The following is a 27,603-nucleotide window of genomic DNA, read 5'->3' as shown; positions in this document are numbered from 1 at the left end:
TCTCATGACTAGTGTATGATCCATCATACAAGATATAAGAAAACGGCTAAATAATTGCTTTGTCTTAGAGAAAGTCTACCTGTCTATCATACCTGTTCTTTTATTTTTCTGTTTTTTTCTATGTTATCATATTTATTTATAAAATGGCAGAAAGTTTGTGGTTGATTCTGGACTCTGTGTGTGCATTGTGTGTGTGTATTGTTGTATCCCTTGACAGATTAGACCAAAAGACAAGATGTTTAGGGTGTTAAACTGGCTTACCTCATATGCTTTCACATAGCTCAGTCCAGCTCTGTCCGCACACACATAGTGAAGTAAAGACCAGCTCTCAGTCTCAATTCACAGCTGCTGAGTGGGGCTCGTGTGTCACTCACAGGATACAACATTACTGCTTCCACCCACGCCGCCAGCTTCACTCTGATCAGGTCGCTAGGCAACCAGGAAGTCACGTTGTCCCAGAGACTAGTGAAGTGTAACATCATCCAGAGAGGAGGACCCAGAATGAGAGCGAGAGTGACAGAGCGAGTGATGCACACAGCTGATGTCCTGAAAATCATTTCCTGTCGTCAGGACTGTGTGCCCAGCAAAAGTGTGACTGTTTTTAGTGTCCGGCATGAAATTCTGTGCAACCGTTTAACTGTTTCCATATGTGTGCTGAAGGTTTGGCTTCACTACATGACATTTACAATGGAGTTCAGAGAGACCAGTATTTAGTATTATTTACACATTATTATTGTGTTTGTTAAAATGTAAATGATCTTTTATTTGTTTACATATTTGGTGTATATTTAGAAAAGTCCTCCAGGTCCTGCAGATTCTTCAGTTTCCCAGCATATTTTGCATATTTGAAGCCTTTCCAGCAGTGACTGTATAATTTTGAGATCCATCTTTTCACACTGAGGACAACTGAGGGACTCAAACACAACTGTTAAAAAGGTTCAAACATTCACTGATGCTCCAGAAGGAAACACAATGCATTAAGAGCCGGGGGGGTGAAAACTTTTGAATTTAAAGATCAAGGTAAAGTGTACTTAATGTCTTTCCGGGAAACCTGCAAGTATCTTCTGCAGCTTCCGAAGTGCAGTACTAAATGGAAAACAAAATAAGAAAAATTTGGATACCTTCATCCTGTTCAAAAGTTTTTACCCCCGGCTCTTAATGCATTGTGTTTCCTTCTGGAGCATCAGTGAGTGTTTGAGTCCCTCAGTTGTCCTCGGTGTGAAAAGATGGATCTCAAAATCATACAGTCACTGCTGGAAAGGGTTCAAATATACAAAGGATGTTGGAAAACTGAACAATCTGCAGGACCTGGAGGATTTTTCTGAAGAACAGTGCTCAGCTGAGGGACTCATGAACAACCATCATAAAACAAAAAAACAGTCGTAGATCATCCAGGTAACCACATGCAGTATTAAGAACCAAGGGATCCCAAACTTTTGCAGGGGGTTATTTTATTTGAGCAACTTTTTTGTGTGGTGGACTATCTTTTATGTAAAATATCTTACACAGAACAGTACTAAATAAAAATAACATTTTGTATGATCGCTTTTATTTTGTTAAAATTATTCACATTTTCACAGATTCTGCAAGGGGTTCCCAAACTTTTGCATGGCACTGTATACATATTACATAGCTTTAATTTATTTTATTTCAGTTTCAGTTTAGCCAACATTTCTATTTTTTACTTTTTTTCATCTTATATTTAGATTTAGTTTTATTTCAGCTTTATTTCAATGACCAAAAGTTTTTTTTTTTTTTTTTTAAATAATTTTAGTTTTAGATTTATTTAAGAATGGCAACACTAAGAGAGATGAAAATGTGTGTTTATGGCACCAGTTTTTATGTGTGGTGTCTGTTTTATTTGTGACCATATGAAAAGCAGCTTTACAGTTTTACAGCCTCTTGGAAACATACTCTGGATTACTTCAGGTTTCAAAATAAATGCATAGGCTTTGCCATCCGGGATAATATGATTGCAAATGGGAATATGGCTTCTTTGTGGAAGGCGTTCTTTGTGAAGAAATATGGTAATATAAACTAGCAATGTGCTAGTAAATCACTAGAAAATCAGGTCTTTTGCCAGGATTGATGCAGTCGACAATTTTGTGTGTTCCCATAAAATATTTTGAGTACCACTTCTTTCTTCTGATTGAATTCCAGTGGGTATTGGTGTTAAAATAAGTCTGTCTGTGTGCTCTCCTCTTTTACAGGAAAATCGTTATAAAGCTTGGAAAGAAGAAGCGAAAGAAGACAGATTCCTCTGAAGAGCTGTCTGATGATGACAGACCAACTCGACGATCCTCTAAAGATGATGATTCGGTAAGCTTTAGGTTTTTATCTATTCTTGATACACCTGGATATCACTTTCATGCTGTCTTATATAAACATCTAGCAAGAAGAATATTCGTAAGTGGTCGTTTCTGAAGCAGGTGGCACAGAATGTATGCGCTGAACACGCTGAACAAAGCGTGGTGCTTTCTGAGCCATGTATATGTTCAGTACGAGAGCGACAGAGACTGAGATGATTGCTTTACCCTCAAATGAATTCCATCTCTTTCTTCTGAAATGACTAACCTCTCATTCCCCCATCCATGATATACTCCCCTCCACCCTTCCAGATATAATTATCCTCGTTAAATACCCCTGTGTTAATTAAAGCAGTGTGCTTTTGATGACTCAGTTAGGCTGTCGGAGTTAAAGCCACAGCCATGTGCATTCTGGGAAACACTGGGGTCTCGTGGCAAGGCGGGTGGGTCTTTATTTGGTCATCCTGAGGTATTCTCATCCTCTCCATTTACTTTAGCTCAAACACATTTAGGTCATGTTATATTTGGGAGGACAGACACACACACACACACACGCGCACACACACACTCTTTCTCTCTGCTGTACTAATTTATTAAAGGCCCCCTGATGGGCATCTCTGATTTGCTGAGTGAAAAATAAAATTGTACATGCGCAGGGGTATCCTCTTCTCTTGGTCACCCTGAATGAAATTTACATGGCTCAAGAAGCCCCCTGGGGTAAATGTTTCTTAACTGTAACCTGATTTTGGCAAGATATTTAAAACATAATTGATAATTTTCTTTATGTATTTAAAAATGGTGAACTGAAGACTACAGTAATGGCTGCTGAAAATTCAGCTTTAATAAACACATTTAATAGAAATTTTAAATTATAATATTTTACAATAAACCTGTATATGTTTAAATATATTCAGCTTTGATAAGCATAGTGACTTCTTTCAAAAAGGACTATGAAAAAAATTCAAGCATGCTCACTTTTGGTTGTTTGTGTGTCTACAGAAGCGGCGTTCGAATCGGAAGGTCAAGAGGAAGAAGTATGAGGATGACGGTGAGGCTCGATTGTCTGATGAAGAAATGAAGGTCATCGTCAAAGCCAAGAAGAGCAACTCCAGTGCTCACAAACAGCCTGCAGTGCAACTGTTTGTGGTGAGTGAATAATAAAATCTCACTGCATTTAGCAGTACAGTTTCTTATGATGTATCCCAGCATGCTCAAGCAGTTCATTGATCTTGAATATAATGTGCTATGTTTAGCAGGAGTAAAGCCAGTGCATCCTTTTGTGTGTGTGTGTGTGTGTGTGTGTTTGTGTGTGAGATGAAAGTTGTGTGTGTGTTTAAGTGTATGTTGTGGTATGTAGAGTCTCTGATCTGGTGTATATTCGTTTTTAGGAGAACCCGACTGAGGAAGATGCTGCTGTTGTTGATAAAATCATGGCATCTCGTGTGGTGAAAAATGAGGTAAGAGTTTCACAGTCTCTGTGTTTTATTAGGTGTGTTTTTCACATAATGGAAATGTGTCTCTCACACACTTCCTGTGACCAGTTGTGATCAGCTTTTGTCAGGGGAGGGTCTAATTTTATGGGTGTGTACATCACATTGCATGTTGATAGAGATAAAGCACAGGAAATGGGGAGAACAACAGAAAATTGAGTGCGTAGTTGTTTTGAAATATCCTGGAATTTTTAATCTAACCTCAAATGTGACATTTTAAGCAGAATGCTTATACACTACCAGTCAAAAGATTTTTAATGTTTTTTTTTTTTTTTTTTTTTAAAGTCTCTTCTGCTCACCAAGCCTGCATTTATTTGATCCAAAGTACTGCAAAAACAGTAAATTGTTGAAATATTTTTACTTTTTAAAATAGCTCATTTCTATTTGAATATACTTGAAAATTTAATTTATTTCTGTGATTTCAAAACTTAATTTTTAGCATCATTTCTTCAGTCACATGATCCTTCAGAAATCATTCTAATATTCTGATTTGCTGCTCAAAAAGCATTTATTATTATTATGTTGAAAACAGCTGAGTATAATTTTTTCTGTAATAATTTTCTATAATGCATAGAAAGTTCAGAAGAACAGCGTTTATCTAAAATAGAAATCTTTTGTAATCTTTTTGTAATCTTTTGATTAATCTTTTGATTTGACTCAAGTGTTTTAAATACCGATAATAATGATAATGTAATAGAAAGATAATAAATGTTTCCTGAACAGCAATTCTAAGCATATTAAAATTATTTCAGAAGGATCATGTGACATTCAAGACTTGATTAATAATGCTGAAAATGTAGCTTTGATCAGAGGAATAAATTATATTTTAAAATATAGTCAAATAGAAGACAGTAATTCTAAATAGTAAAAATATTTCACAGTATTACTGCTTTTGCTGTTTTTCGGATCAAATAAATACAGGCTTGGTGAGCAGAAGAGAATTCCTTAAAAACATAAAATCTTACTGTTAAAAAGCTTTAGACTGGTAGTGTAGTTTTAATCTGTATTAAGCTTTCAAGTGTGTGCTTCACATGAATCTGATCTCAAATGAATTAAATGAACTTTTAGTGGACAAAAATGGACTATTTCTTAATTATATTACTAATAATATATTTTTTTTCTGTATTCAAAAAATTAAAAAACTATCATTTATTATTTATTTTAATAATATTGTATATTATATTTAATATATGTATAACATTATATTATTTTTATACTTCATTCGACAGGTTTCTCCTGGGGTGATTGTGGAAACTGAAGAGTATTATGTCAAGTACAAAAACTAGTAAGTCAATTATGCACTGCTTTTGTCAGCTTCAACAGTTTTCTCTGTTTGCTTTCAAGCTGTAAAAAATTACGTTTTTCATATTGCTAATAACCAGGAGCAGCTCAGAGAGCAATTTAGTCATGTGTTGATGAGCATGCATAATTTAGCGTGTGTGTAAGGAGCATTCAGTAATTATGTAAACGTGTGTGTTGTAGCTCGTATCTTCACTGTGAGTGGGCGACGGAGCAGCAGTTAGAGAAAGACAAGAGGATCCAGCAGAAAATCAAGCGCTTCAAGATCAAACAGGCGCAGAAAGCACACTTCTTTGCTGATGTAAGAATGCCTGTGTTTGTTTGTAACTGGGTTCTTACAAAAAATATTTTGTATAATGCTTTTCAGGTTCTCATTAAGTCATAATAATCACTGGACACACACACAGGATTTATGTGCACTTATTAATGATGTGTATGTGTGTGTTTAAGATGGAGGAGGAACCTTTTAATCCTGACTATGTAGAAGTGGACAGAGTTCTCGAAGTCTCATACTGTGAGGACAAAGACACCAGAGAGGTAGCCATTGCTCTGTGAATTGTGGTTGTGAGTGCGGTTAGCACTCTCTCTGTAGTTTCTGGATGGCAGTGCATTTTGTGTAATTCTCAAAACCTTGTTTTTGTGTGCATGTGTAGCCGGTGGTGTATTACCTGGTGAAATGGTGCTCATTGCCATATGAGGACAGCACATGGGAGCTGAAGGAAGATGTAGATCAGACTAAGATCGAAGAGTTCAAAAAGCTGCAGGCAGCAAAACCAAACACCAACAGAATGGTGAGTCCATCTCCCTCTTGCTCCCTCTCTCCCTCGATTTATATAATATAATATTATATTATAGGCAGAAACTATTCACACTAAGTGCTAAAAGCAATGGGTTCTATTTACACTAAGTGAAAATAGCAGTATTTTCTTTGCCTTATGCGATTTACACTAAGTGCAAATAGCAAACACTAAGTGTGTACGCTTTGTAAAAAGAGCAGTATTTTCTTTGCAATAATGTTTGTTAGATGCTATTTATTCTACTTTGTGCAAGTGGCAGATATTTGCACTTCAGTATTGTAGTACATTCTAAAACCGTATGCAATAATAACATTTTGAGTGTAAATGATCATTTTTATTACAGTTATTAAATGGATGCTGCCTTATTGGGGCAATAAATTGTGGCAGATAATGTACTCATCCCCTTGTCATCCAAGATGTTCATGTCTTTCTTTCTTAAGTCGTAAAGAAATTATGTTTTTTGAGGAAAACATTTCAGGATTTTTCTCCATGTAATTGGCTGATATGGTGCCCCGAGCTTGAACTTCCAAAATGCAGTTTAAATGCGGCTTTAAACGATCCCAAATGTGGTTGTAAACGATCCCAGCCGAGGAAGAAGGATCTTCCAGTTATTTTCATTAAAAAAAATACAATTTTTAATCTCAAACTCCTGTCTTGTCTTGCTCTCCCTGAACTCTGTGTATTCTGGCTCAAGACAGTTAGGGTATGTCGAAAAACTCGTATCGTATCGGTAATCGTATTTTCTCCCTCAACTTCAAAAATCATTTCAAAATCATCCTACATCGCTGCAGAAGTACCGACGCAGTCTTTGCAAAGTGAACATGCAAAGATGATCAAACACCCTTAACAAAAAGGGTAAAACAGTGATGTAGGATGATTTTGAAATTGAGGGAGAACGTGAGATGTGGGAGTTTTTCGACATACCCTAACTGTCATGAACCGGAAAAGAAGGTTGGGAAGAGCAAGACAAGACGAGCATTTGACATTAAAAAGTATATAAATTGTATTATTTCTATGAAAATAACTGATCGTTTCGCTAGACAAGACCCTTCCTCTGCTGGGATCATTTACAACTGCATTTGAAGCCGCATTTAAACTGCATTTTGGAAGTTTAAACTCGGGGCACCATTGAAGTCCATTATATGGAGAAACATTCCAAAACGTTTTCCTCAAAAAACATAATTTCTTTACGACTGAAGAAAGAAAGACATGAACATCTTGGATGACAAGGGGGTGAGTACATTATCTGTAAATTGTTGTTCTGGAAGTGGACTTCTCCTTTAAGACTGGCTTTGTGGTCCAGGGTCACATATATTCCTCTTTCTAAATGTATTTACCTCTGAGCTCCTGCAACTCTTTTAACATTTAAAGTGTGCTTTACTGGATATATAATAATTACTTCTCCATCATTTGATCAATTACTGTTACCATAATCAGTAGAAATTGCACACAAACTTCCCTTAACAAGTGTCTATAATTTATATAGAAAGGAGATGTTTGTGCAACAAAGTATTTAAATTTGCAAAAGCAAATAGTGCGTGGTTAAACTGCATTGCAGGTAGTTAGTGATATAATGCAAGCTTTGGTGCTTGAATAGCAATTACTGAATTTTGCATGCCCTCTCAGGAACGTCCACCGGCGAGTCACTGGAAGAAGCGGGAGCAATCGCGAGAGTATTGTAATGGAAACTGTCTCAGGGATTACCAGCTGGAAGGGGTCAACTGGCTTCTCTTCAACTGGTACAACAGGTAAATGAACACTTTAACCTTCCTCATCTATGTCAGTTAACCACTCACCATATGGTGAACCTTTCATCTGTGAGCTGGTATGTGCTATATACTTTTGAGTCCTTGTTCTCTTGCTTGCTTTTTATGTATAGATAGATAATTGAATGGCAGATAGGCGAGAGAGAGCTGTGTGCATTGAGTGTGCTGGAAATCTAATCTTCCATTCAGACTTCAGACAGCATTGAGACCATCAATGAGATAATGACTGAATTAAATAACTTTAAATTCCAGCGACTCGTCAGGCTGATGCTTTTGTACAAAAGCAACTTACAAACCTAATTTGAACGTCGTTTAAGTGTCACTATAAGATATTAGCTAAATTCCCAGCCTTTTTTGTGTTTTGTCCTTGTTCTGGACAAGCTGACGCTTACTGTTGTATTCATTACGTGTGGCTGTGTGTGCAATAGCACTACATTTCAACAGCCTTTGTGTCATGAAGGTCTAATATGGCTATTTTTATTTCCATTTTATTTTTTATTTCATTTTTATGAATCAAATTTACACCCACTCTTGTCATCCAGCCTGGTACCTTGTGTGGGAATATAAAAATAAAGCAAAAACATAAAATACAGAGCTCTGATGCCCGTCTGTCTCAATTTGCAGGCGCAACTGTATTCTGGCGGATGAGATGGGTCTGGGAAAGACCATCCAGTCCATCACATTTCTGGATGAGATCTATCGCACAGGGATCAAGGGGCCTTTCCTCATCATCGCCCCTCTCTCTACCATCGCTAACTGGGAGAGAGAATTCAGAACCTGGACGAACCTCAACGTCATCGTGTACCATGGCAGTGTGGTCAGCAGACAGATGCTCCAGCAGTATGAAATGTACTTCAGAGATGCTCAGGTGAGATTTCACACCCACACAGCAGAAGAAGGTCAGCCTCACATTGATCCAGACCTCTTAACTGTAACTCAAGGCGTTTGAATTGGTTATCTTTTAGTATCATGTTTTGTAAAGGAGAAAAAAGCAAGCCACAACTCAATTATGGTTATTTTATTCCTTTTCAAACCAAATTTAATTGTGCAGAGTGTATGTCTAGCTGAGAAAGTCCATATAGTGATGCTTGATATGCAAAAAATCAAACATCACTGATATGGCTGGGTGGTATTTCACTATGTAATGGTAGAAATGTGTCAACTGCTAAAATAATTTATATTCCGCTGTTGCCACAATGGATATATTTGCACAACTAACAGTTGAGATGGAGTAATATTATGGAGAAATAATAGATGGAATAGATGGAGAAACAAAACAAAAAAAATTGCAACCTGTTGCATTAATAGTTGCATTAATAAATCTTTTTCACAGCAGATCCTGTTCATCCAGTCAGAATTAATTTAATTTATTTAATATTATTTTATTTAAATAAATTAAGTTAATTTAATGCACAATCTAATTAACTTTTATTTTTTTCATTTACTTCACTAACATTATCATAAAAATAGCCATAACCACATGGTTAGTATATGATGTATATAATTTATGATATATAGATAGATATTATATATACTGTTATGATGCAATAAAAAACCCAATGTCATCATGTATGATTTTGGTCATATCACTTACCCCTAATGACTGTATAATGGTGTACCATGCAAAACCTCAGGGAACACAAAAAAACTGTGGAAAATATTTGCAGGCTCTTATTATCTCTCTTTCTCTCCTACAGGGTCGTGTGATAAGAGGTGCTTACCGGTTTCAGGCGGTCATTACAACATTTGAGATGATATTGGGAGGCTGTCCAGAACTTAACGCAATAGACTGGCGCTGTGTCATCATTGATGAAGCCCATCGGCTCAAAAATAAGAACTGCAAGCTACTGGAGGGCTTCAAACTTATGAGTCTGGTATAAATTAGACATTATTATACTTCAATTTAAAACTAATCACAGATGTCTTGCCTTTTCCTGTGTTTTTAACCTGATATCTGTTGACCTCCTAGGAACATAAGGTTTTGTTGACGGGCACTCCACTACAAAACACGGTAGAGGAACTCTTTAGTCTGCTGCACTTCCTGGAGCCGAGCCGCTTCCCTTCTGAAAGCACCTTCATGCAGGAATTTGGAGACCTCAAGACTGAGGAGCAGGTGCTGTGTTTCTATATGTTACTCTGTTTGAAATCGTATGTACAGTTAGGGTCAAAAGTTTACATACATGAATTTATAAAAAATGACTTGGTTCAAAAGTTTTGATTCTTAATACTGTGTTGTTACCTGAATTATCCACAGCTGTTTTTTTTTGTTTAGTGATGGTTGTTCATGAGTCCCTTGTTTGTCCTGAACAGTTAAACTGCCTGCTGTGCTTCAGACGAAAACACAATGCATTAAGGGGGGTGAAAACTTTTTGAATTTGAAGATCAGGGTAAATTTACATTATTTTGCCTACTGGGAAACATGTAACTATCTTCTGTAGCCTCTGAAGGGCTGTACAAAATGAAAAAATATAATATTTAGGCAAAATAAGAAAAATGTACACATCTCCATTCTGTTCAAAAGTTTTCACACCCAGACTCTTAATGCATGGTTTTTCCATCTGGAGCATCTTTGAGCGTTTGAACCTTCTATAATAGTTACATATGAGTCCCTCAGTTGTTGTCAGTGTGAAAAGATTGATCTCAAAATTATACAGTCATTGTTTGAAAGGGTTCAAATACACAAAAATGCTGAAAAACCAAAGAATTTATGGGACCTGAAGGATTTTTCTGAAGAACAGCAGGCAGTTTAACTGTTCAGGACAAACAAGGGACTCATGAACAACTATCACTAATAAAAAAAAAACCCAGCTGTGCATCATTCGGGTAACAACACAGTATAAGGAATCAAGGGGATGTAAACTTTTGAATCAGGTCATTTTTTATAAATTAATCTATTTATTTTCTATGGACTGTATTTATATACAGTATATATCTTACTCAGGTCAGTACTAAATAAACAATAACATGCATTTTGTATGATCCTTCTTATTTGGTAACATTTTTAATGATTAAGGGGGATGTAAACTTTTGACCTCAACTGTATGTTCTGCATATATTAACTCTTCTCCATTTGTAGGTCCAGAAACTCCAGGCCATCCTAAAACCGATGATGCTGCGTCGACTTAAAGAAGACGTAGAGAAGAAGTTGGCCCCTAAAGAGGAGACCATCATTGAAGTGGAGCTCACCAACATCCAGAAGAAATACTACCGCGCTATATTGGAGAAGAACTTCTCATTCCTGGCTAAAGGAGCTGGCCAAGCCAATGTCCCAAACCTGCTCAACACCATGATGGAACTGCGGAAATGCTGCAACCATCCCTACCTCATCAAAGGTACAACCATGCAAACCCAAACTACTGACAAAACCAGTAAGCCTACTTTAGGCAAGGTCCTAAGAAGTCCATCGCTCTCTTTTTGCTTCTAGGGGCTGAGGAGAAGATCTTAGAGGACTTCAAAGAGGTGTACAGCCCCACAGCAGTAGATTTCCACCTGCAGGCTATGATTCAGTCAGCAGGTAAACTCGTTCTCATTGACAAGCTGCTCCCCAAGATGAAGGCCGGTGGACACAAAGTGCTCATCTTTTCTCAGATGGTGCGCTGCTTGGACATCCTGGAAGACTACCTCATCCAGAGAAGGTAGGAATCGAAAACATCCTAAAGCACACAAAATGTATAGTGTTCGTAAATGGAGGTGTATGTCATTGTTGCGAATGGCTCTCGTCCTGTTCCTGTCGAGTTCATGGGGTTCAGCTCCAAACTGTGACGTCCCGCTCCACTGTATTTGTTTTAGATACATTAGAGTATATATATGCAGTTTTAACAAGCAACCTAATCTGCTTTTTTGGCAGCAGTTCAATGCCACATTTTGCTTGCCCTGGTTTGAGTTGTGTTCACCTTATCTCTCTGACCCTTTATACACAGCCCTCTGCTGTTGAACCCCTTTGCATCACCGATACCACATGATCGCTTTATGCAGCGGCTAGGATTAGTTTCTTTCCTTCGAAAAAAGAAGTTCCATTCATTTTTCTCTTGCCTCAGCTTGACTGTGATAGTCTAGCAGTGTGTACTGTTTGTGAACTAAGTGCTGTGTATGTTGGCTGATGCAGTTAGGGTGCTGCAGGACACAGACACTCCAGGGACCTCACATCAGGCATAGAGTCCCAGAGGCACAGCTCTGCCCTAAGTGGGTCAGAGAAAGCAGGAAGTAACATGGAAAGATAGGAGATAGTTACTGTGACTAAAAAAGAGAGGAAGAGATAAAGGGCATGAATGGAAAGAATGATTGAAAAAGTGATGGAAAAGAGTTTTTGAAATGAGCTAGGGACATACTAATGCAATGTTGCTCTTGGGTAATCAACATTATACCACAGATGCTTATTCAGCTTTACTTGTATTGAACCCAGAATATTTCCCTTAATAGATTTAGTTGATTAAGCAATGACAGTAAAAAAAATGTATTGTTGTACCAATACAGTTGAGGTCAAAAGTTTATAAGATACTTCCCATAAGAGATGTTTACATATAGTCCACAAGAGAAAATAATAGTTAAATTTATAAACTTTTTTTTTTTTTTTTAGCATTTTTGTGTATTTAAACCCTTTCCAACAATGTCAGTATGATTTTGAGATCCATTTTTTCACACTGAGGACAACTAAGGGACTCTGTAATAACACAACTATTACAGAAGGTTCAAACACTCACTGATGCTTCAGAAGGAAACACAATGCATTAAAAACTGGGGGTGAAAACTTTTGAACAGAACGAAGATGTGTACATTTTTCTTATTTTGCCTAAATATCATATTTTTTTCATTTTGTACTCCCCTTCAAAATCTATAGAAGATACTTACATGTTTCCCAGAAGATAAAATAAGTGAAATTCACCTTGATCTTCAAATTCCAAAAGTTTTCACCCCCCGGCTCTTAATGCATTGTGTTTCCTTCTGAAGCATCGCTGAGCGTTTGAACCTTCTGTAATAGTTGCATATGAGTCTCTCAGTTGTCCTCAGTGTGAAAAGATGGATCTCAAAATCATACAGTCATTGTTGGAAAGGGTTCAAATACACAAACTGAAAAATATATTAAATTATAAAACAATTATTTACAATTGTAATGTTTTTTTTTTACAATATTACTGTGTATTTTTGATCAAATAAATGAGAGACTTCTTTTACAAACACTAAAAGATTCTTACTGACTTCAAACTGTTGACTAGTAGCGTTTGTATGATCTAAGTGCACTTACTGTGTGGAAGTGCTCAATAAAGTACATCGATCTGTAATTTCTAAGTCAAACTGACTTTTTCAGATACCTCTATGAGCGGATAGACGGCCGTGTACGTGGGAACCTCCGTCAGGCAGCAATAGACCGTTTCAGTAAACCAGACTCCGATCGATTCGTCTTCCTGCTGTGTACTCGAGCGGGTGGGCTCGGTATTAACCTCACAGCTGCTGACACCTGCATCATCTTTGACTCTGACTGGAACCCTCAGAACGACCTGCAGGTACACACACACCCACACACATGCTTGAGAGTAAGAATTGTCGAAGTTACCACTGGCTTATTTTCCTTCTGTCCTCCTGTTTTATCCACAGGCTCAGGCTCGCTGCCACAGGATTGGTCAGAATAAAGCAGTTAAAGTATATCGACTAATCACTCGTAACTCATACGAGCGAGAGATGTTCGATAGAGCCAGTCTGAAGCTGGGTTTGGATAAAGCCGTGCTTCAAAGCATGAGTGGACGAGAAAACAGTCTAGGAGGAGGAGGGGTAAGTAGTCAAATATCACCCATGTACACAGGGTTTTTTTTTCTCTAGCTCTCATTACGTTGTTGTTCTTTACACAGAGATTTGCATGATTGGTGATGTTAGAGATATTTTTTTGTACTAGTGTAATGCATATTGTCTGGTTTCATTCACTCTTTTATAGCAGATGCAGCAGCAGCTCTCTAAGAAGGAGATTGAGGACCTTCTGAGGCGTGGAGCTTATGGTGCCATCATGGACGAGGAAGATGAGGGGGCTAAATTTTGTGAAGAGGACATTGACCAAATCCTGCAACGCAGAACCAAGACCATCACTATTGAATCTGAGGGTCGGGGCTCCACCTTTGCCAAGGTCAGCTTCTTTCTTTCATCTGTTATTTTTTAGATATTTGATGTTGTAATGTTTTCTTACACTTTCTCTTATATAAGGCTGCAAATATATCGAAATAAAATAAAACAATGAAGCAGAAGCTTTTAAAGGGCTTTCTGTGGTTTCCACCAAAATAAAAGCCTGAATATTACAGTTTTTCTCGATTGCTAAAACACTATAACCAGTCTTTTAAACTAAAATTTCAAAACCATAATGCCATTTTTCAAAAAGCACACCCATTTCCCTGAACTATAAACACTATTCCCCTACTTTAACACATGAGTCAGATTTGGTGAACTGTTACTGCAAAACTCTACACACAAATCCCTACATTTCTTAGTGCTTACCCCATGTGGTCATTTAGAAAGCACTAGTATTCAATATTGTTCACTCAAGTCTGCAAAGTTTGAGCTCAATTAGCACACAATTACCCAAGTGGAAACACTAGGAGTCAAAATTTATCACACACCAATCAGAACCTTCGATGGAGATAAAAGTGCCAAAGTCAGCTTACAGTTTGGTGCATTTCTCAGCTCAGAAATGAAATTCTCAAAACTACTTGTTCAACCTCCACATCATCTAGTCACTTGTGCACATCATAAAATGTTTCTAATTTTTTAAAAACAAATTGCGTTTGCTTTGGTATGTTCATGCAACTGATTATGCAACTGATTTGTCTGCGGTTTCCTACATTATCAGTTCCTATTGTCATGTTGCTCAAAATGTATTACATGTATATAGTTCTCTGTGCTATAGTCTTACCCCTCAAAATATCAAGTCATTAGCTCATGGAATATGTCTTTACAGTAAATGCTAAATTTTTGATCTAGTTGTCATAAACTGTCAAGCATATTCTACACATTTCTATTAGACTTTTTGTAAATTTGCCATGAATTGTTCAAGTGAATATTGACTTTCACTAATGTAGAAACTACAGATCAACCAATGATAAAGCAGTTCTCTGAAACAGCTCAAAGGTACATCTCAACATCTCATGAACCTTCAACTGGAAAGCATAAATAGACAGAGGACAACACAAGAGTTACAAATTCTGACAGTGGACTTTCTAATTTATATTTCCGCCTTTACTCTTATTTCTTTTTCTTTTCTATTTCACAGTGACTTTGTAATGTATTTGTATTTTATTTATTTCTTTTTTTATCTATATATATATATATTTTTTTTTTGTCCGACGACTACTAAAATTGTAAGTGTGAATCCTATCCGGTCTTTTTCAGTCATAAACCCTGCATACAGTAATGTGAAATTTCGAAGAGGAAGAGTAGGAGGTAAAAGAGAAAGAGGATGAGACAAAGGAGGAGGATGATGACAACAACATGGAAGAGAAATAGGAAGGGCAAGGGCAAGAAAACAAGCAGTCTCATATATTTTAGTTGATGCATGCCAGGGTTGGATCAGGCTTGCAAGAGTGCTACCTTTTTTTTACCAGCAGTTTTACCACTGCTGCCTGTCCAGGGCCAATTTAGTCTGTGATGTTGAGGAGGTTCTTTGGCCTGTTCCAGACCAAAGACAGGATGCTGGGGCAGAACAATTATTTTTGTTGTCTACAGTACAATAAATTAGGGATTAAAACACTTGCAAATGCATACATTTGTTGTGTTCATCATGTGAATTTTTTTTTTTTTCAAGCAACACTTGTTACCAGTTTTCGTAGTATTGTTTTGAATTGATCTCATCAGTGTGTAAAACTGTGTTGTAGTGTGTGGGTTTTTGAGGGTTTGTGTGTCATGTCTAAGAGAAAAGTTTGTTTTTTTCAGCAAGATTGAATTGTTTTGAGTGGAGAGCTTCATTTTGACCTGAATATAGTAAGTTCGGGGGAATTGAGTTAGAAGTTACGGATTTGTGTCTAGAGTTTTGCAAAACCGAGGCATAATTTCAAGAAATGTGTTTAAGCAATTGAGAAAAACTGTAAGAAATTAAGACATACAGTTGAGGTCAAAAGTTTACATACACTTCGCAGAATCTGCAAAATATAAATTATTTTACTAAAACAAGAAGGATCATACAAAATGCATGTTATTGTTTTATTTAGTACTGACCTAAATAACATATAAGAAGACACATAAAAGACATTTACATATAGTCCACAAGAATTTTTGAAAATGTGTAATTTTTTCTTATTTTGACTAAATATTGTATTTTTTCATTTAGTGTATGTAAAATTTTGACCTCAACTGTAAACATTAGCACTGAAGTTCTAGTTATTCTATGAAATAAAATGAAATAATTTTTATTACTATTTTTATTAAATTATTATTTTACCGTACACAAGTATTATTACAATAGTAATAATAAATCTTAATAAAATGGAACAGCAAAGAAGTAGTTTGTAGTTGTAGTTTTGGAATGAAGCTTGGTGGTTTAATATTTGAAAAAAAAAGAAGAGAAATTAAAATGTATTTTAGTTTTACAATTGTTGCGTAAAAATATGTATTTTTAAACCATTCACTTTATGGTTACAGAGAAGGTTTGAGTTGGTTCTTATAAAGAGTATACTTAAGCGTTTACCCACATTTTTCAAGTTTTTAAGAGCAAAAAGTCATTTGTCAGCTTTTTAATATTATTAAAATTGTTTTGAATTATCTTTTTATATATTGATGCATTCTACTGCAATAAAAATGTTCTAGAATTATGCTTCCCCCCCCCCCCCAAAATGTGTCTGTTCAAGTCATTCACGTATTTGTTTTTTCACTTCACAATAACCATCAAAGAAATACAAAATGCTAGTATTTTACAGCCTTAATTCTTGTGTGTTTTCATGCTTATGCCTTCCGAATCTGCTTTTTTTCACCTGCAAGGGTAATTTTAGTGACATTACTTAACATGCTGTTGTTTTGTTTGGCTCACAGGCCAGTTTTGTAGCTTCAGGGAACAGAACAGACATCTCTCTGGATGACCCTAACTTCTGGGATAAGTGGGCCAAGAAAGCAGAAATTGACATGGATACAGTCAATGGCAGAGTAAGTCATACACAAACTTTGTCATATCCAATTTTAACAGTAGAGCAGACAAGCCCACATTCTCTTGGCTGACTCTCCAGTGCCAGGATTACTTTAAGAATGAGCAGAGAGCCGTTGCTGTACGAGATGACAGGATGCTGGCTAACACGATTGGTATTTAATGTAATGTACTCTTTGAAATAACTCAATCATTGTTTTTCTGTGGGCTCTTCTGGATTTTAGCTGTAAGTGCTGCACTTGAGAGTGAAGAGTGATTGAAAGCAAACATGAGTTTTAGTGAATGCGGTTGGCCTTATTTAAACGCATAGCACTGCTTTCAGTGAAGGTGGGTCAGTGCTTCTGTTTTCACTTTTGTCTTTGGATGTGGTTTTGCTACAGAACAGTCTGGTGATTGACACCCCTCGTGTCAGGAAACAGACCCGGCCGTTCAGCGCTACCAAGGACGAGCTGGCCGAGCTCTCTGAAGGGGATAGTAGTGGAGATGACAAACCCAAACTCCGCCGGCCGCATGACCGCCTCAACAGCTATGGCCGCACAGAGTGCTTCCGGGTGGAGAAAAATCTGTTGGTGTACGGGTGAGTGATGGCTAGTAGTCTGCTGATATGGGTTTTGTTATAGGCCAGTACAACAACTATATATACTCACTAACACGGGTGTAACGATACATGTATTCGTACCGAACTGTCACGGACGGACATCTCGGTTCGGTGCATGAGGCCTTACAATGAATACAGGCAATTCACCCTCAATCCAGAAGGGGGCACCCGCAGTCACGCGACTCTGTTTGATAACCGCCGGCAGAAGAACAGCGAATGCCAGGAGTTGCGCACTTGGAAAAGCCCACTAGACAGTGACCATGTGCTGATTCTGAACGTGTCTCTCACTGACAAAGGAGTATAACATTACTTTAAAGGCTTGCGTATTCAACCGTTTGCAAAATGGAGCTTTGTGCTCTTGTATCCTACCTCTCTCATTCGGCACAAATCCAAATATTCAATAATATTTCCTTATTTGCGACGCATCCAAATGTTAAACTAATATTTATTATGTAAATTATAGACTTTGTACTTCAGACGTGCTGATGTTTGGTTCACTGTGTTTTATTTTGATAAAGTGCCAACTGCACTGTCAAGTCAGCAATGCTAGAAGCCTGGAACTGATAGGTTTTGTTTGTGTGCGCCGGCGCGATTACTTCAACTTTCCTCATACCAGCAAAATCAACTTAAACAAAAGGCAAATAGAATGTCGCTTTCTGCCATTTGAGTTTCTGTCACAAAACTGAACTGAAACACAGCAAATATAGGCTACGTTACATGTCGCCCAGTTTTTTCCCCTTGTTTATCAGTTAACTAAATTAAATATATATCAAGTATTTATTCCTTGTATGTATATAAGTACTGCATATTTTATAACCTATATATGACATTATTTTGATATAATATTAAGTATTTTCACATGTAGGTGAAATTGTAATTTGCTAAGATTTTTTTATTCTTGCTGAATAAAATTTCATTCTGCTGTATATATACATGTAATACACTACATAAACATTATACCAAATGCGACCCTGGACCACAAAACCAGTCATAAATACATTGTATGGGTCAAAATGATCATTTTTTTATGCCATAAATCATTAGGATATTAAGTAAAGATCATGTTTCATGAAGATATTTTGTATATTTTCTACCATAAATATATCAAAAATTAATTTTTGATCAATAATGTGCATTGCCAAGAACTTCATTTTGGCCAATTTAAAGGTGATTTTCTCAATATTTCGATTTTTTTTTGCACTGTCGGATTCCAGATATTTAAATAGTTGTATCTCAACCAAATATTGTCCTGTCCTAAAAAACCATACATGACAGAAAAGCTTATTTATTCAACTTTCAGATAATGTATAAATCTCAATTTTAAAAAAATGACCCTTATGACTGGTGTTGACTATATGCAAATATAGAAAGCGAGATTTTTCTCAGGCAGAGTTCTTGACACTGATGATAAAATGATGGACCACTGAATTTGTTTCTGTGGTCGCAGGTGGGGCCGCTGGAAGGATATCCTGGCTCACGGGCGCTTTAAGCGTCAGCTGAGTGAGCGTGATGTGGAGTGGATATGCAGAGCGCTCTTGGCTTACTGCCTCGTTCATTACCGAGGAGATGATAAAATCAAGAGTTTCATGTGGGATCTGATCGCTCCCACTGAGGACGGCAGGACCAAGGAACTTCAGAACCACTTGGGTATGAGGACTGAACCGTTGTTAGAAATTCAGTTACCTTTTGCATTTCGACGCTGTCAGGATTAATGTTTGTTTACTACATCATACATTTTTTAATGTGACTTGTGCAGGTTTGTCGACTCCAGTGCCACGAGGCAGGAAAGGAAAGAAGATGAAGACTCAGTCTAGCTCATTTGATATCCAGAAAGCAGAGTGGATCCGAAAACACAACCCAGAACACATGTTGTCTGATGATGGGTACAAGAAACACCTGAAACACCACTGCAACAAGTGAGTATTGCATTGCAAACACAGTATACACAGTGAAAATGCTGTTTTTGAAAGAAGCCTATTATGTCTACCAGTGTTGCATTTATTTGATCAAAAATGCATATGTTCTTATTGTCACTTTTGATCAACTTAATGCATTCTTGCTAAATAAAATATTAATTTCTTTCAGAAACAAACCTGTATGTGCACAATCTGATGTAATATGCACAGCCATATGGCTGATGTTAATGGGTGTTAACGCAGACAGCACTGTGTAATGACAAAGTGACCAGAAGTCTTGTTTGCTGTTTATGTTAGCAACAGTTGGTAATGCAGTGTAGACATGTCCATTAAATTAAAAAAAATTTAGCCTTGTGCAAATGAGCAGGGATGTTCATGATGATAGCACTTCTGACAATAGACATGAATGCACTTAAGCTCACAAATCTGTCTCTGGTGAGATACTGTAGTAAAAGTGCTTGCAAGGCAGTATTAACATTGCTGTGAATGATTTCACGGTCGACTATGATTTATTTCTGCCTACATGCTGGGATATTAAATTAAAATGGATCTGATTTTTAAAAAAAAACATAGCCTGTTGTGCATTAACATTAGGTCATAAAGCAGCAGTAACACCCACTTTCAACCACACCGCCGCTCGGCTACGTGTTTGTACCTCTTTAGATGGATATCTGCCACTCTGGAGGAAGTGTGTGATGCAATGATAGAGGGGAATCTCCCATTTAGGCCTGTGATCTTATTCTGATAAAGCCCACTCACACACATTTGTTTAGGGGTTTTTCTCGTAGGGAGTGGAAGATGAGAGGTGCTTTCAGGTCATGCTCTTCAGTTCTTGACGCTGATCAAATCTGGGTGGCTGTTCTCAGTCTTTGTCTATTTGTTTGTCACAAATGTGTAACAATTGTTGCATTAGGAGACAGCCAAAGTATTGAATGTCATGTCATGCTGTAAATCAGGCTGTGTGATTGTGCTTTGATAAATGACTGTTCTGGACCAGGATGTGTGTGTGGAGGGAGATTTTTACTGTAAGGCTGGCTGTGCGTCCAGGGCTCTCGGCCATTGGAGAAAGTTCCCTATTGTTTAGAAAGCTGTCCTGTTTAACACACACACATAAGCGATGACCTGGGACACAGCTGTCAGCTTTGTGTGTGTCTGCAGTTTTCCTTAGGGCTGAAATATGCCACTAATGTTAGGGTGAAAGTGTGAGTTTTAGTAAGAGAGATGTGAATTCTCTGTCATTTCACTATATGACGTGGACACGTGAATAAGCTTGAAAGCAAGTTCTGAAAATCATACACACATACAGTTGAAGTCAACCATTTACATACACCTTGCAGAATTTGTAAAAATGTTAATTATTTTACCAAAATAAGAGGGATCATACAAAATGCATGTTATTTTTTATTTAGTACTGACCTTAATAAGATATTTGACATTTAAAAAAAAATGTATACATATAGTCCACAAGAGAAAATAATAGTTGAATTTATACAAATTGATTCTTCATCTACAGTTGTGTTTTTAATTTTTTGTTTAGTGATAGTTGTTCATGAGTCCCTTGTTTTTCCTGAACAGTTAAACTGCCCGCTGTTCTTCAGAAAAATCTTTCAGGTCCCACAAATTCTGTTTTTGTTTTTTTTGTTTTTGTTTTTGTTTTGTTTTTTTAGCATTTTTGTGTATTTGAACCTCTTCCAACAATGACTGAGATTTGAGATCATGCAACTATTACAGAAGGTTCAAACGCTCACTTGATGCTTCAGAAGGAAACAAAATGTATTGAAACCAGGGGGGGTGAAAACTTTTTAATTTAAAGATCAGAGTGAATTTAACTGATTTTGACTTCTAAGAAACATGTAAGTATCTTCTGTAGCTTCTGAAGGGCAGTACTAAATGAAAAAAATATTAGGGAAAATAAGAAAAATGTACACATTTTCGTTCTTTTCAAAAGTTTTCACCCCCGGCTCTTAATGCATTGTGTTTCCTTCTGAAGCAACAGTGAGTGTTTGAACCTTTTGTAATAGTTGCATATGAGTCCCTCAGTTATTCTCAGTGTGAAAAGATGGATCTCAAAATCATACAGTCACTGTTTGAAAGGGTTTAAATATACAAAAATTCTGAAAAAAAAAAAAAAAAAGAATTTCTGAAGAAAAGCAGGTAATTTTTTTTTTTAGGTTTATGAAAGAGGCTTCTCATGCTTCATTTATTTAATCAAAAATACATAAAACTAATGTTGTAAAATATTATTCAAACTTGAAATACCGGTTTCGTTTCAAAACATTTTAAAATGTAATTTATGTCTAATGGCAAAGCTGAATTTTCAGCAACCGTTACTCCAATCTTTAGTGTCACATGATTCTTCAGAAATTAATCTAATATGCTGATTTGGTGCTCATGAACATTTATTATTATCAGTGTTATATTTCAGTTACAATTTTTGAGGAAACTTTGAGTCCTTTTATAGTTTTAAACACTTTGAAAGTTGAACGCATTTATTTGAAATATAAATTCAAATGTTTTAAAATAAATTTCTTCTCACTTTTGATCAATTTAATGCATGCTGTACACTTGGACCTCAATCTCTCTGTGCCTCTGTCTGGCAGGGTGCTGCTGAGGGTCAGAATGCTGTACTATCTGAAACAAGAGGTGATCGGAGTACAGTGCCAAAAAGTGCTGGATGGGGCAGATGCCGGGTAAGTGTTGCCATGATCCCTCTCACCTTATTACTTTTACTACTTTGGGAAACCAAAACATCTGAGCAGAGCATCTGAGTTCTGTGTGTGTAACACCAATAGTGGTAGAAGTAGCAGTACCAGTCATTTGTGTTCTTAGTATTTTAAATAATTTTTTTCTACATGCTGGTAATTTGTGTTTATTTTAAGCCATATAAAACTGATCAAAACCTAAAAATATACAAGGTTTCACAAGACATTCTCTTGTGTATAATAGATCCCTTTAGATATTAGGATTATAAATAGGTCCTCATTGAACTCCTCCAGTATTAGTCAGTTTAAGCCAGTTTGTTCAGTAAGTAAAACATTGAAGCGCCATCTGCTGTTCTTTTGTGGAATTTTCAGGAATGTGCACATTATATCAATATCTGCATTTAAATGAATAGCTCACCAAAAAAATCAGAAAATGACCATATCGGACTTAAATTGTGGTCTGTTCCAAAATCCAAAATTTAGTAGATTAAAATGTATCGCAGGTTACTGCTAGTAATGGCTGAAATGTTTGTTTTGCTCTCCCTCAGTGAGATAGAGATCTGGGTTCCTGAGCCGGATCATTCAGAGATGCCTGCTATGTGGTGGGACATGCTCTCGGACAAATGTCTGCTGTTAGGAGTCTTTAAGCACGGTGAGTCCGATCGGCTCTGTTGCGCTCGTAGCTTTGTATGTGTGTGGGTACACACCTTTATCTAATGGCTGTTTGTATGTGTTGTAGGTTATGAGAAGTACAACACTATTCGGGCAGATCCAGCACTGTGTTTCTTAGAAAAGGTTGGGCGGCCGGACGAGAAGGCCATCGCTGCTGAACAGAGAGGAAATGACTTTATGGATGGGTAAGAGACACAAACATGTGCTCCATTCATACAGATAGAGGAAGTCTTTTATCAGTTTCTGCCTGCAGTTACTCTCTGAAGTGTTTGTAACTGTGTTTGTTTGTGTGTTATCTGTGTGTGCAGAGATGTGGACGACCCAGAGTATAAGCCTGCTCCAGCTTTGCTGAAGGATGATATGGAGGTATGCAATTGGAGCAGAGAGAAGTGGGCATTATAAGAATGTTACACACAAGCGCATACACAAGCTCAAAGAATACCAATTAGTGTGAATTCAGCGATGGGCAAATTGGTTGCCTTTTCAATTTGTGAGTTAGATTTTCAACTGAATAGGCCACAGCCCATAGGATGTTCAGTTGGAATGATTAAAATTCAGTAAACACAGTCACAAAAATGGCTGCCTATTTGTTCCCTGATGCATCATTACTCTAGTCACATGGTCCTTTAGAAATCAGTCTAATATTTTGATTTGCTGCTCAAAAAACATTTATTATTATTATTATTATCACCATTTTCCCTACCGTTATATTAGGGGGGCGCCCCTCAAGGTTACATTTCCTATAGAACAGGTCTATACAGGTCTATAATCTTTTAATAAGCAAACTAAATAACCTTATGGTATTATTCTTATTTACACGACGGCATGTCATTTCTACATGTCTTTACATGGATGCACGTCTATAATTTCTTCTCCGCCAAAAACACGGACGGGATCGCGAGTCCATTCATAAAAACAGAATTTACTCTATACCGCGGAATGGCAAGGAATTCGTCGATTTTTGGATGAATAAATCAAAAGTTGGTCTGTCACTTAATTCGGATTGCAATATGCACTAGTGGTTGTGAATAGTGAAGCACAAAAAGACAATTTAAATATGAATCCTGTATGTTCCATTTGCCTCTGTATGAATGAATGGCAGAGACGCAGGTTTGTTTACTACATAAATACTGAAGCACACGTGACACTCGCAGTGATTTTCGGCCTCTGCGTCTCACTATATGACGACATGAACACATAAACTTAACCTTGCTGTGAGTCACTTCATGTGAATTTTACAGTTTCATTTGAGAAAACTAGCATCATATCATACTGTATACAAACAGAAACTAAACGGCAACCCGTCAAAATAAACGTACAATTTAACATGTAACAGAAATATATGTTTTGTATTACTTTTGTACAGTGAAATATAGGTCTTTATATATTCCTATTTCTGCCAAATTTAAATAAAACAATTAAATGATAAAAATAAATATTACTTCAAGATAAACCATTTAATTGTAGAATAAATACTACAATGATTATTAAAACTTTTTAAACTGAATATTCGCACAATTTTTCTTCCATGTATTAAATGGAAAACCTGTTTGTTAGGCAAAAAAAAATTAAAAAGCTTAATTTTCATTTGATTTAAAAAAATGTGTAATGCGTTCATTTGATTATCAGAAAAATTAAAACACGAGAATTTCTGAGGGAAAAAAGTAAAAGATTGTAGGGCCCTGTTGTTTAAAATGTTGAAATTGAGAATTTTGGGACTTGTTTTTTTCAGTAAAAAAAGTTAGTTATTACAAAGTTTCGTTATTACACAGAGTACAGTACAGTACAGTAAACCCCCCCCCCCCTTTGGACTGGAGTAATGATGCTGGAAATTCAGCTATGAAATCACAGGAACAAATTACATTTTAAAATGTATTCAAATAGAAAACAGTTATTTTAAATAGTAAAAATATTTCATAATTGTACTGTTCTTGCTGTGGATCAAATAAATGCAGGCTTGGTGAGCAGAAGCGATTTCTTTAAAAAATACTAAATATTTTACTGTTCAAAAACGTTTGCACTATATATGTATATAACTTTTTAGAACTATATATGTATATAAAATATATATATATATATATGTGAAAAATGAATGAATATCGTTTAATTTAAAATCATTTTATTTTACAGCAGATTTCCTGTGTGCTACCTCAATTCAAATTTAGTTAAAATTCTATCATTTTAAAGGCCATTCTTTGTGTTTTATGTATGTTATAGTGTTGAACCATGTCTTAACATGTGCTCTTACCTCTAGGATGATGCTTCTTCCCCAGGAGACCTGGTCATCACTGATACAGGCGGAGGTATAGACATAAATAGACCTCTAATTTGTTTTGAGTTAATATTAAGTTAATGTTACACATTCAAAGTGTGTTTGTGTGTTTGTGCAGAAGGAGGGTCTGTATTAGATGGTGGCGGTGGGACTCTGAGCATTGGCTCAGGAATGTACTGGCCCTCGCCCTCCACGCTGACGGCCCGACTGCGGCGTCTGATCACTGCATCTCAGCGCTTCACCAAGAGCAGACAGATACTTCAGATCCACCAGACACAGCAGGCCATGACCCCTGCCCTCTACCCTCTGCCTCCCACACTCAGCGACACACTCAATCCCAAAATTGCTGCTAAGATTGAAAGACAACAACGGTGAGACACTTCATTTAACGTCAGCTGTAAAGGTTGGAATTCACCGCACTAACTTTTGCCCTCCGATTTGAAGTGTGGAGGAGTGAAGGCTAGTTGCCTAAAGCCAGAGCCAGTCTGCAGATTTTTGGCAGCTGGAGTTAACAGATTTCACATAAGATCACGTAGCGTATGATGGTTACAGTCTCTCATTTTTTTAGGCTTTAGGCTATGATTCCATAAAGCTGGAGGATATCAGACTTTGATATTTTGAGCCAATTTTAGAATGCATTGTTTTTATTTTCATGCATCTCCTAGAAATGAGGTGCACATTTCTGTATGAGTTTGTTGTGTTTGGAAAAGCTTTAAAGTGTGGTAGTACAGTTGAGGTCAAAAGTTTACATATACCTTACATAAGATCTTAATTATTTTATTAAAATAAGAGGGATCATACAAAATGCATGTTATTTTTTTATTCAGTACTGACCTGAATAAGATATTTTCACATAAGAGATGTTTACGTATAGTCCACGAGAAAATAATAGTTGAATTTATAAAAATGACCCCGTTCAAAAGTTTACATACTCTTGATTCTTAATACTGTGTTGTTACCTGAATGATCCACACCTGTATTTGTTTGTTTTTTTTGTTTAGTGATAGTTGTTCACAAGTCCCTTGTTTGTCCTGAACAGTTAAACTGCCTGCTGTTCTTTATAAAAATCCTTCAGGTCCCACAAATTCTATGGTTTTCCAATTCAATCTTTTCACACTGCGGACAACTGATGGACTCATATACAACTATTACAGAAGGTTCAAACACTCACTAATGCTTTAGAAGGAAAAACGATGCTTTTGAACAGAATGGAGATGTGTACATTTGTTTTTTTATTTTGCCTAAATATCATTTTTTTTTTTATTTAGTACTGCCCTTCAGAGGCTACAGAAGATACTTACATATTTCCCAGAAGACAAAATAATTACATTCACCCTGATCTTCAACTTTAAAAAGTTTTCACCCCCCATTAATGCATGGAGCATCAGTGAGCGTTTGGACCTTCTGTAATAGTTGCATATGAGCCCCTCAGTTGTCCTCAGTGTGAAAAGATGGACCTCAAAATCATACAGTCATTTTTGGAAAAGGTTCACAAAAATTCTGGAAAACCATAGAATTTGTGGGACCTGAAGGATTTTTATGAAGAACAGCAGGCAGTTTAACTGCTCAGGACAAAAAACCACAACTGTGGATCATTCAAGTAAGAGCACAGTATTAAGATTCAAGGGGATGTAAACTTTTGAATGGGGTCATTTTTATACAACCAAATATTTTTTTTTCTTGTGAACTATATGTAAACATCTTTTATCTGCAATATCTTATTCAGGCCAGTACTAAATAAACAATAACATGCATTTTGTGTGATCCCTCTTAATTTGGTAAAAATTTAGCAGATTCTGACAGGGGGATGAAACTTTTGACCTCAACTTTGTTTGATCCTCATTAGTTTTAGTGTTTTATGCCTAGTTTTTCTCTGTGATCATTTAAAAAACTGCAAATATAGGATTCCTAGTGTTGTATGAGTTTAGTCATGTAGTATATTCCAGCTTTTAATTCGACTTAAGAATGTACACATATGTTTTTCTGCTTTAAAAAAAGAGTAACACTTGACAAATCTGTTTAGAATGATGTAAACCCACATGGGATCCTGTGGCCTAGAAAAAGATGGTTTATTTTACATAAAATGGGCAGCTTCCCACATGATCAGCTGTTTAATGGAGTTAATAAACAGAAACGGCTAGAATCCAAAGACGCAAATCTAAATCACACAGAATTACTAGGTGTACCTTTTAGAAACTTTATTTATAAAATTCATCTTTGTAAGATTGTGGTTCACTTTATTTGTTCTGAAGTTGTGTGGGACAATAACTTTATGAATTGATAATTTTTCCGTTTTTTCAATAGGTGGACACGGAGAGAGGAGGCGGATTTCTACCGCGTGGTTTCAACATTTGGGGTAGTGTTTGATCCAGATTTGGGCCGTTTCGACTGGACAAAGTTCAGAGCCATGGCTCGACTGCACAAGAAAACTGATGAGAGTCTACACAAGTACCTGTGTGCCTTTATTGCCATGTGCAGGAGGGTCTGCCGCCTACCTGCTATAGAGGGAGGTCAGTGCCACAAACATTCAAACGTACACATCACAAACATCCACATACTCAAACTCCAGTCTGCCAAAACATTATCTTGTACAGTGTTGCCAAGTCTGGGGTTTTCTGGGATTAAAGCTACCCAAGTAATGTGATATTTAGCCCCTGGAATACAAACTTCACAAGG

The 27,603-nt window shown here is 36.7% G+C and overlaps 1 protein-coding gene across 11 annotated transcripts in view; it reads left to right on the top strand.

Moving 5' to 3' along the window:
• Positions 1–27,603, top strand: part of chd9 (chromodomain helicase DNA binding protein 9) — a 79,377-nt gene that overhangs the window by 41,592 nt on the left and 10,182 nt on the right. For 10 of the 11 annotated variants that reach the window (XM_051116220.1, XM_051116219.1, XM_051116223.1 and 7 more), the window contains 27 exons: positions 2,211–2,319; positions 3,306–3,452; positions 3,695–3,763; positions 5,026–5,081; positions 5,279–5,396; positions 5,546–5,632; positions 5,749–5,886; positions 7,519–7,640; positions 8,283–8,526; positions 9,356–9,532; positions 9,628–9,771; positions 10,735–10,990; positions 11,083–11,293; positions 12,964–13,159; positions 13,251–13,424; positions 13,585–13,770; positions 16,659–16,769; positions 17,148–17,344; positions 18,813–19,012; positions 19,122–19,281; positions 21,882–21,971; positions 22,532–22,635; positions 22,723–22,840; positions 22,964–23,021; positions 24,910–24,958; positions 25,046–25,298; positions 27,232–27,437. In XM_051116220.1, the coding sequence (XP_050972177.1) occupies positions 2,211–2,319; positions 3,306–3,452; positions 3,695–3,763; positions 5,026–5,081; positions 5,279–5,396; positions 5,546–5,632; positions 5,749–5,886; positions 7,519–7,640; positions 8,283–8,526; positions 9,356–9,532; positions 9,628–9,771; positions 10,735–10,990; positions 11,083–11,293; positions 12,964–13,159; positions 13,251–13,424; positions 13,585–13,770; positions 16,659–16,769; positions 17,148–17,344; positions 18,813–19,012; positions 19,122–19,281; positions 21,882–21,971; positions 22,532–22,635; positions 22,723–22,840; positions 22,964–23,021; positions 24,910–24,958; positions 25,046–25,298; positions 27,232–27,437 (3,980 nt within the window). The remainder of the gene's footprint in view (positions 1–2,210; positions 2,320–3,305; positions 3,453–3,694; positions 3,764–5,025; positions 5,082–5,278; positions 5,397–5,545; positions 5,633–5,748; positions 5,887–7,518; positions 7,641–8,282; positions 8,527–9,355; positions 9,533–9,627; positions 9,772–10,734; positions 10,991–11,082; positions 11,294–12,963; positions 13,160–13,250; positions 13,425–13,584; positions 13,771–16,658; positions 16,770–17,147; positions 17,345–18,812; positions 19,013–19,121; positions 19,282–21,881; positions 21,972–22,531; positions 22,636–22,722; positions 22,841–22,963; positions 23,022–24,909; positions 24,959–25,045; positions 25,299–27,231; positions 27,438–27,603) is intronic. The other variant, XM_051116218.1, reaches the window with a different exon arrangement.

This window comes from Labeo rohita, chromosome 7 (genome assembly GCF_022985175.1).
Source record: "Labeo rohita strain BAU-BD-2019 chromosome 7, IGBB_LRoh.1.0, whole genome shotgun sequence".
Classification (NCBI taxonomy): Eukaryota; Metazoa; Chordata; class Actinopteri; order Cypriniformes; family Cyprinidae; genus Labeo; species Labeo rohita.
This window is presented reverse-complemented; position numbering and strand designations above follow the sequence as displayed.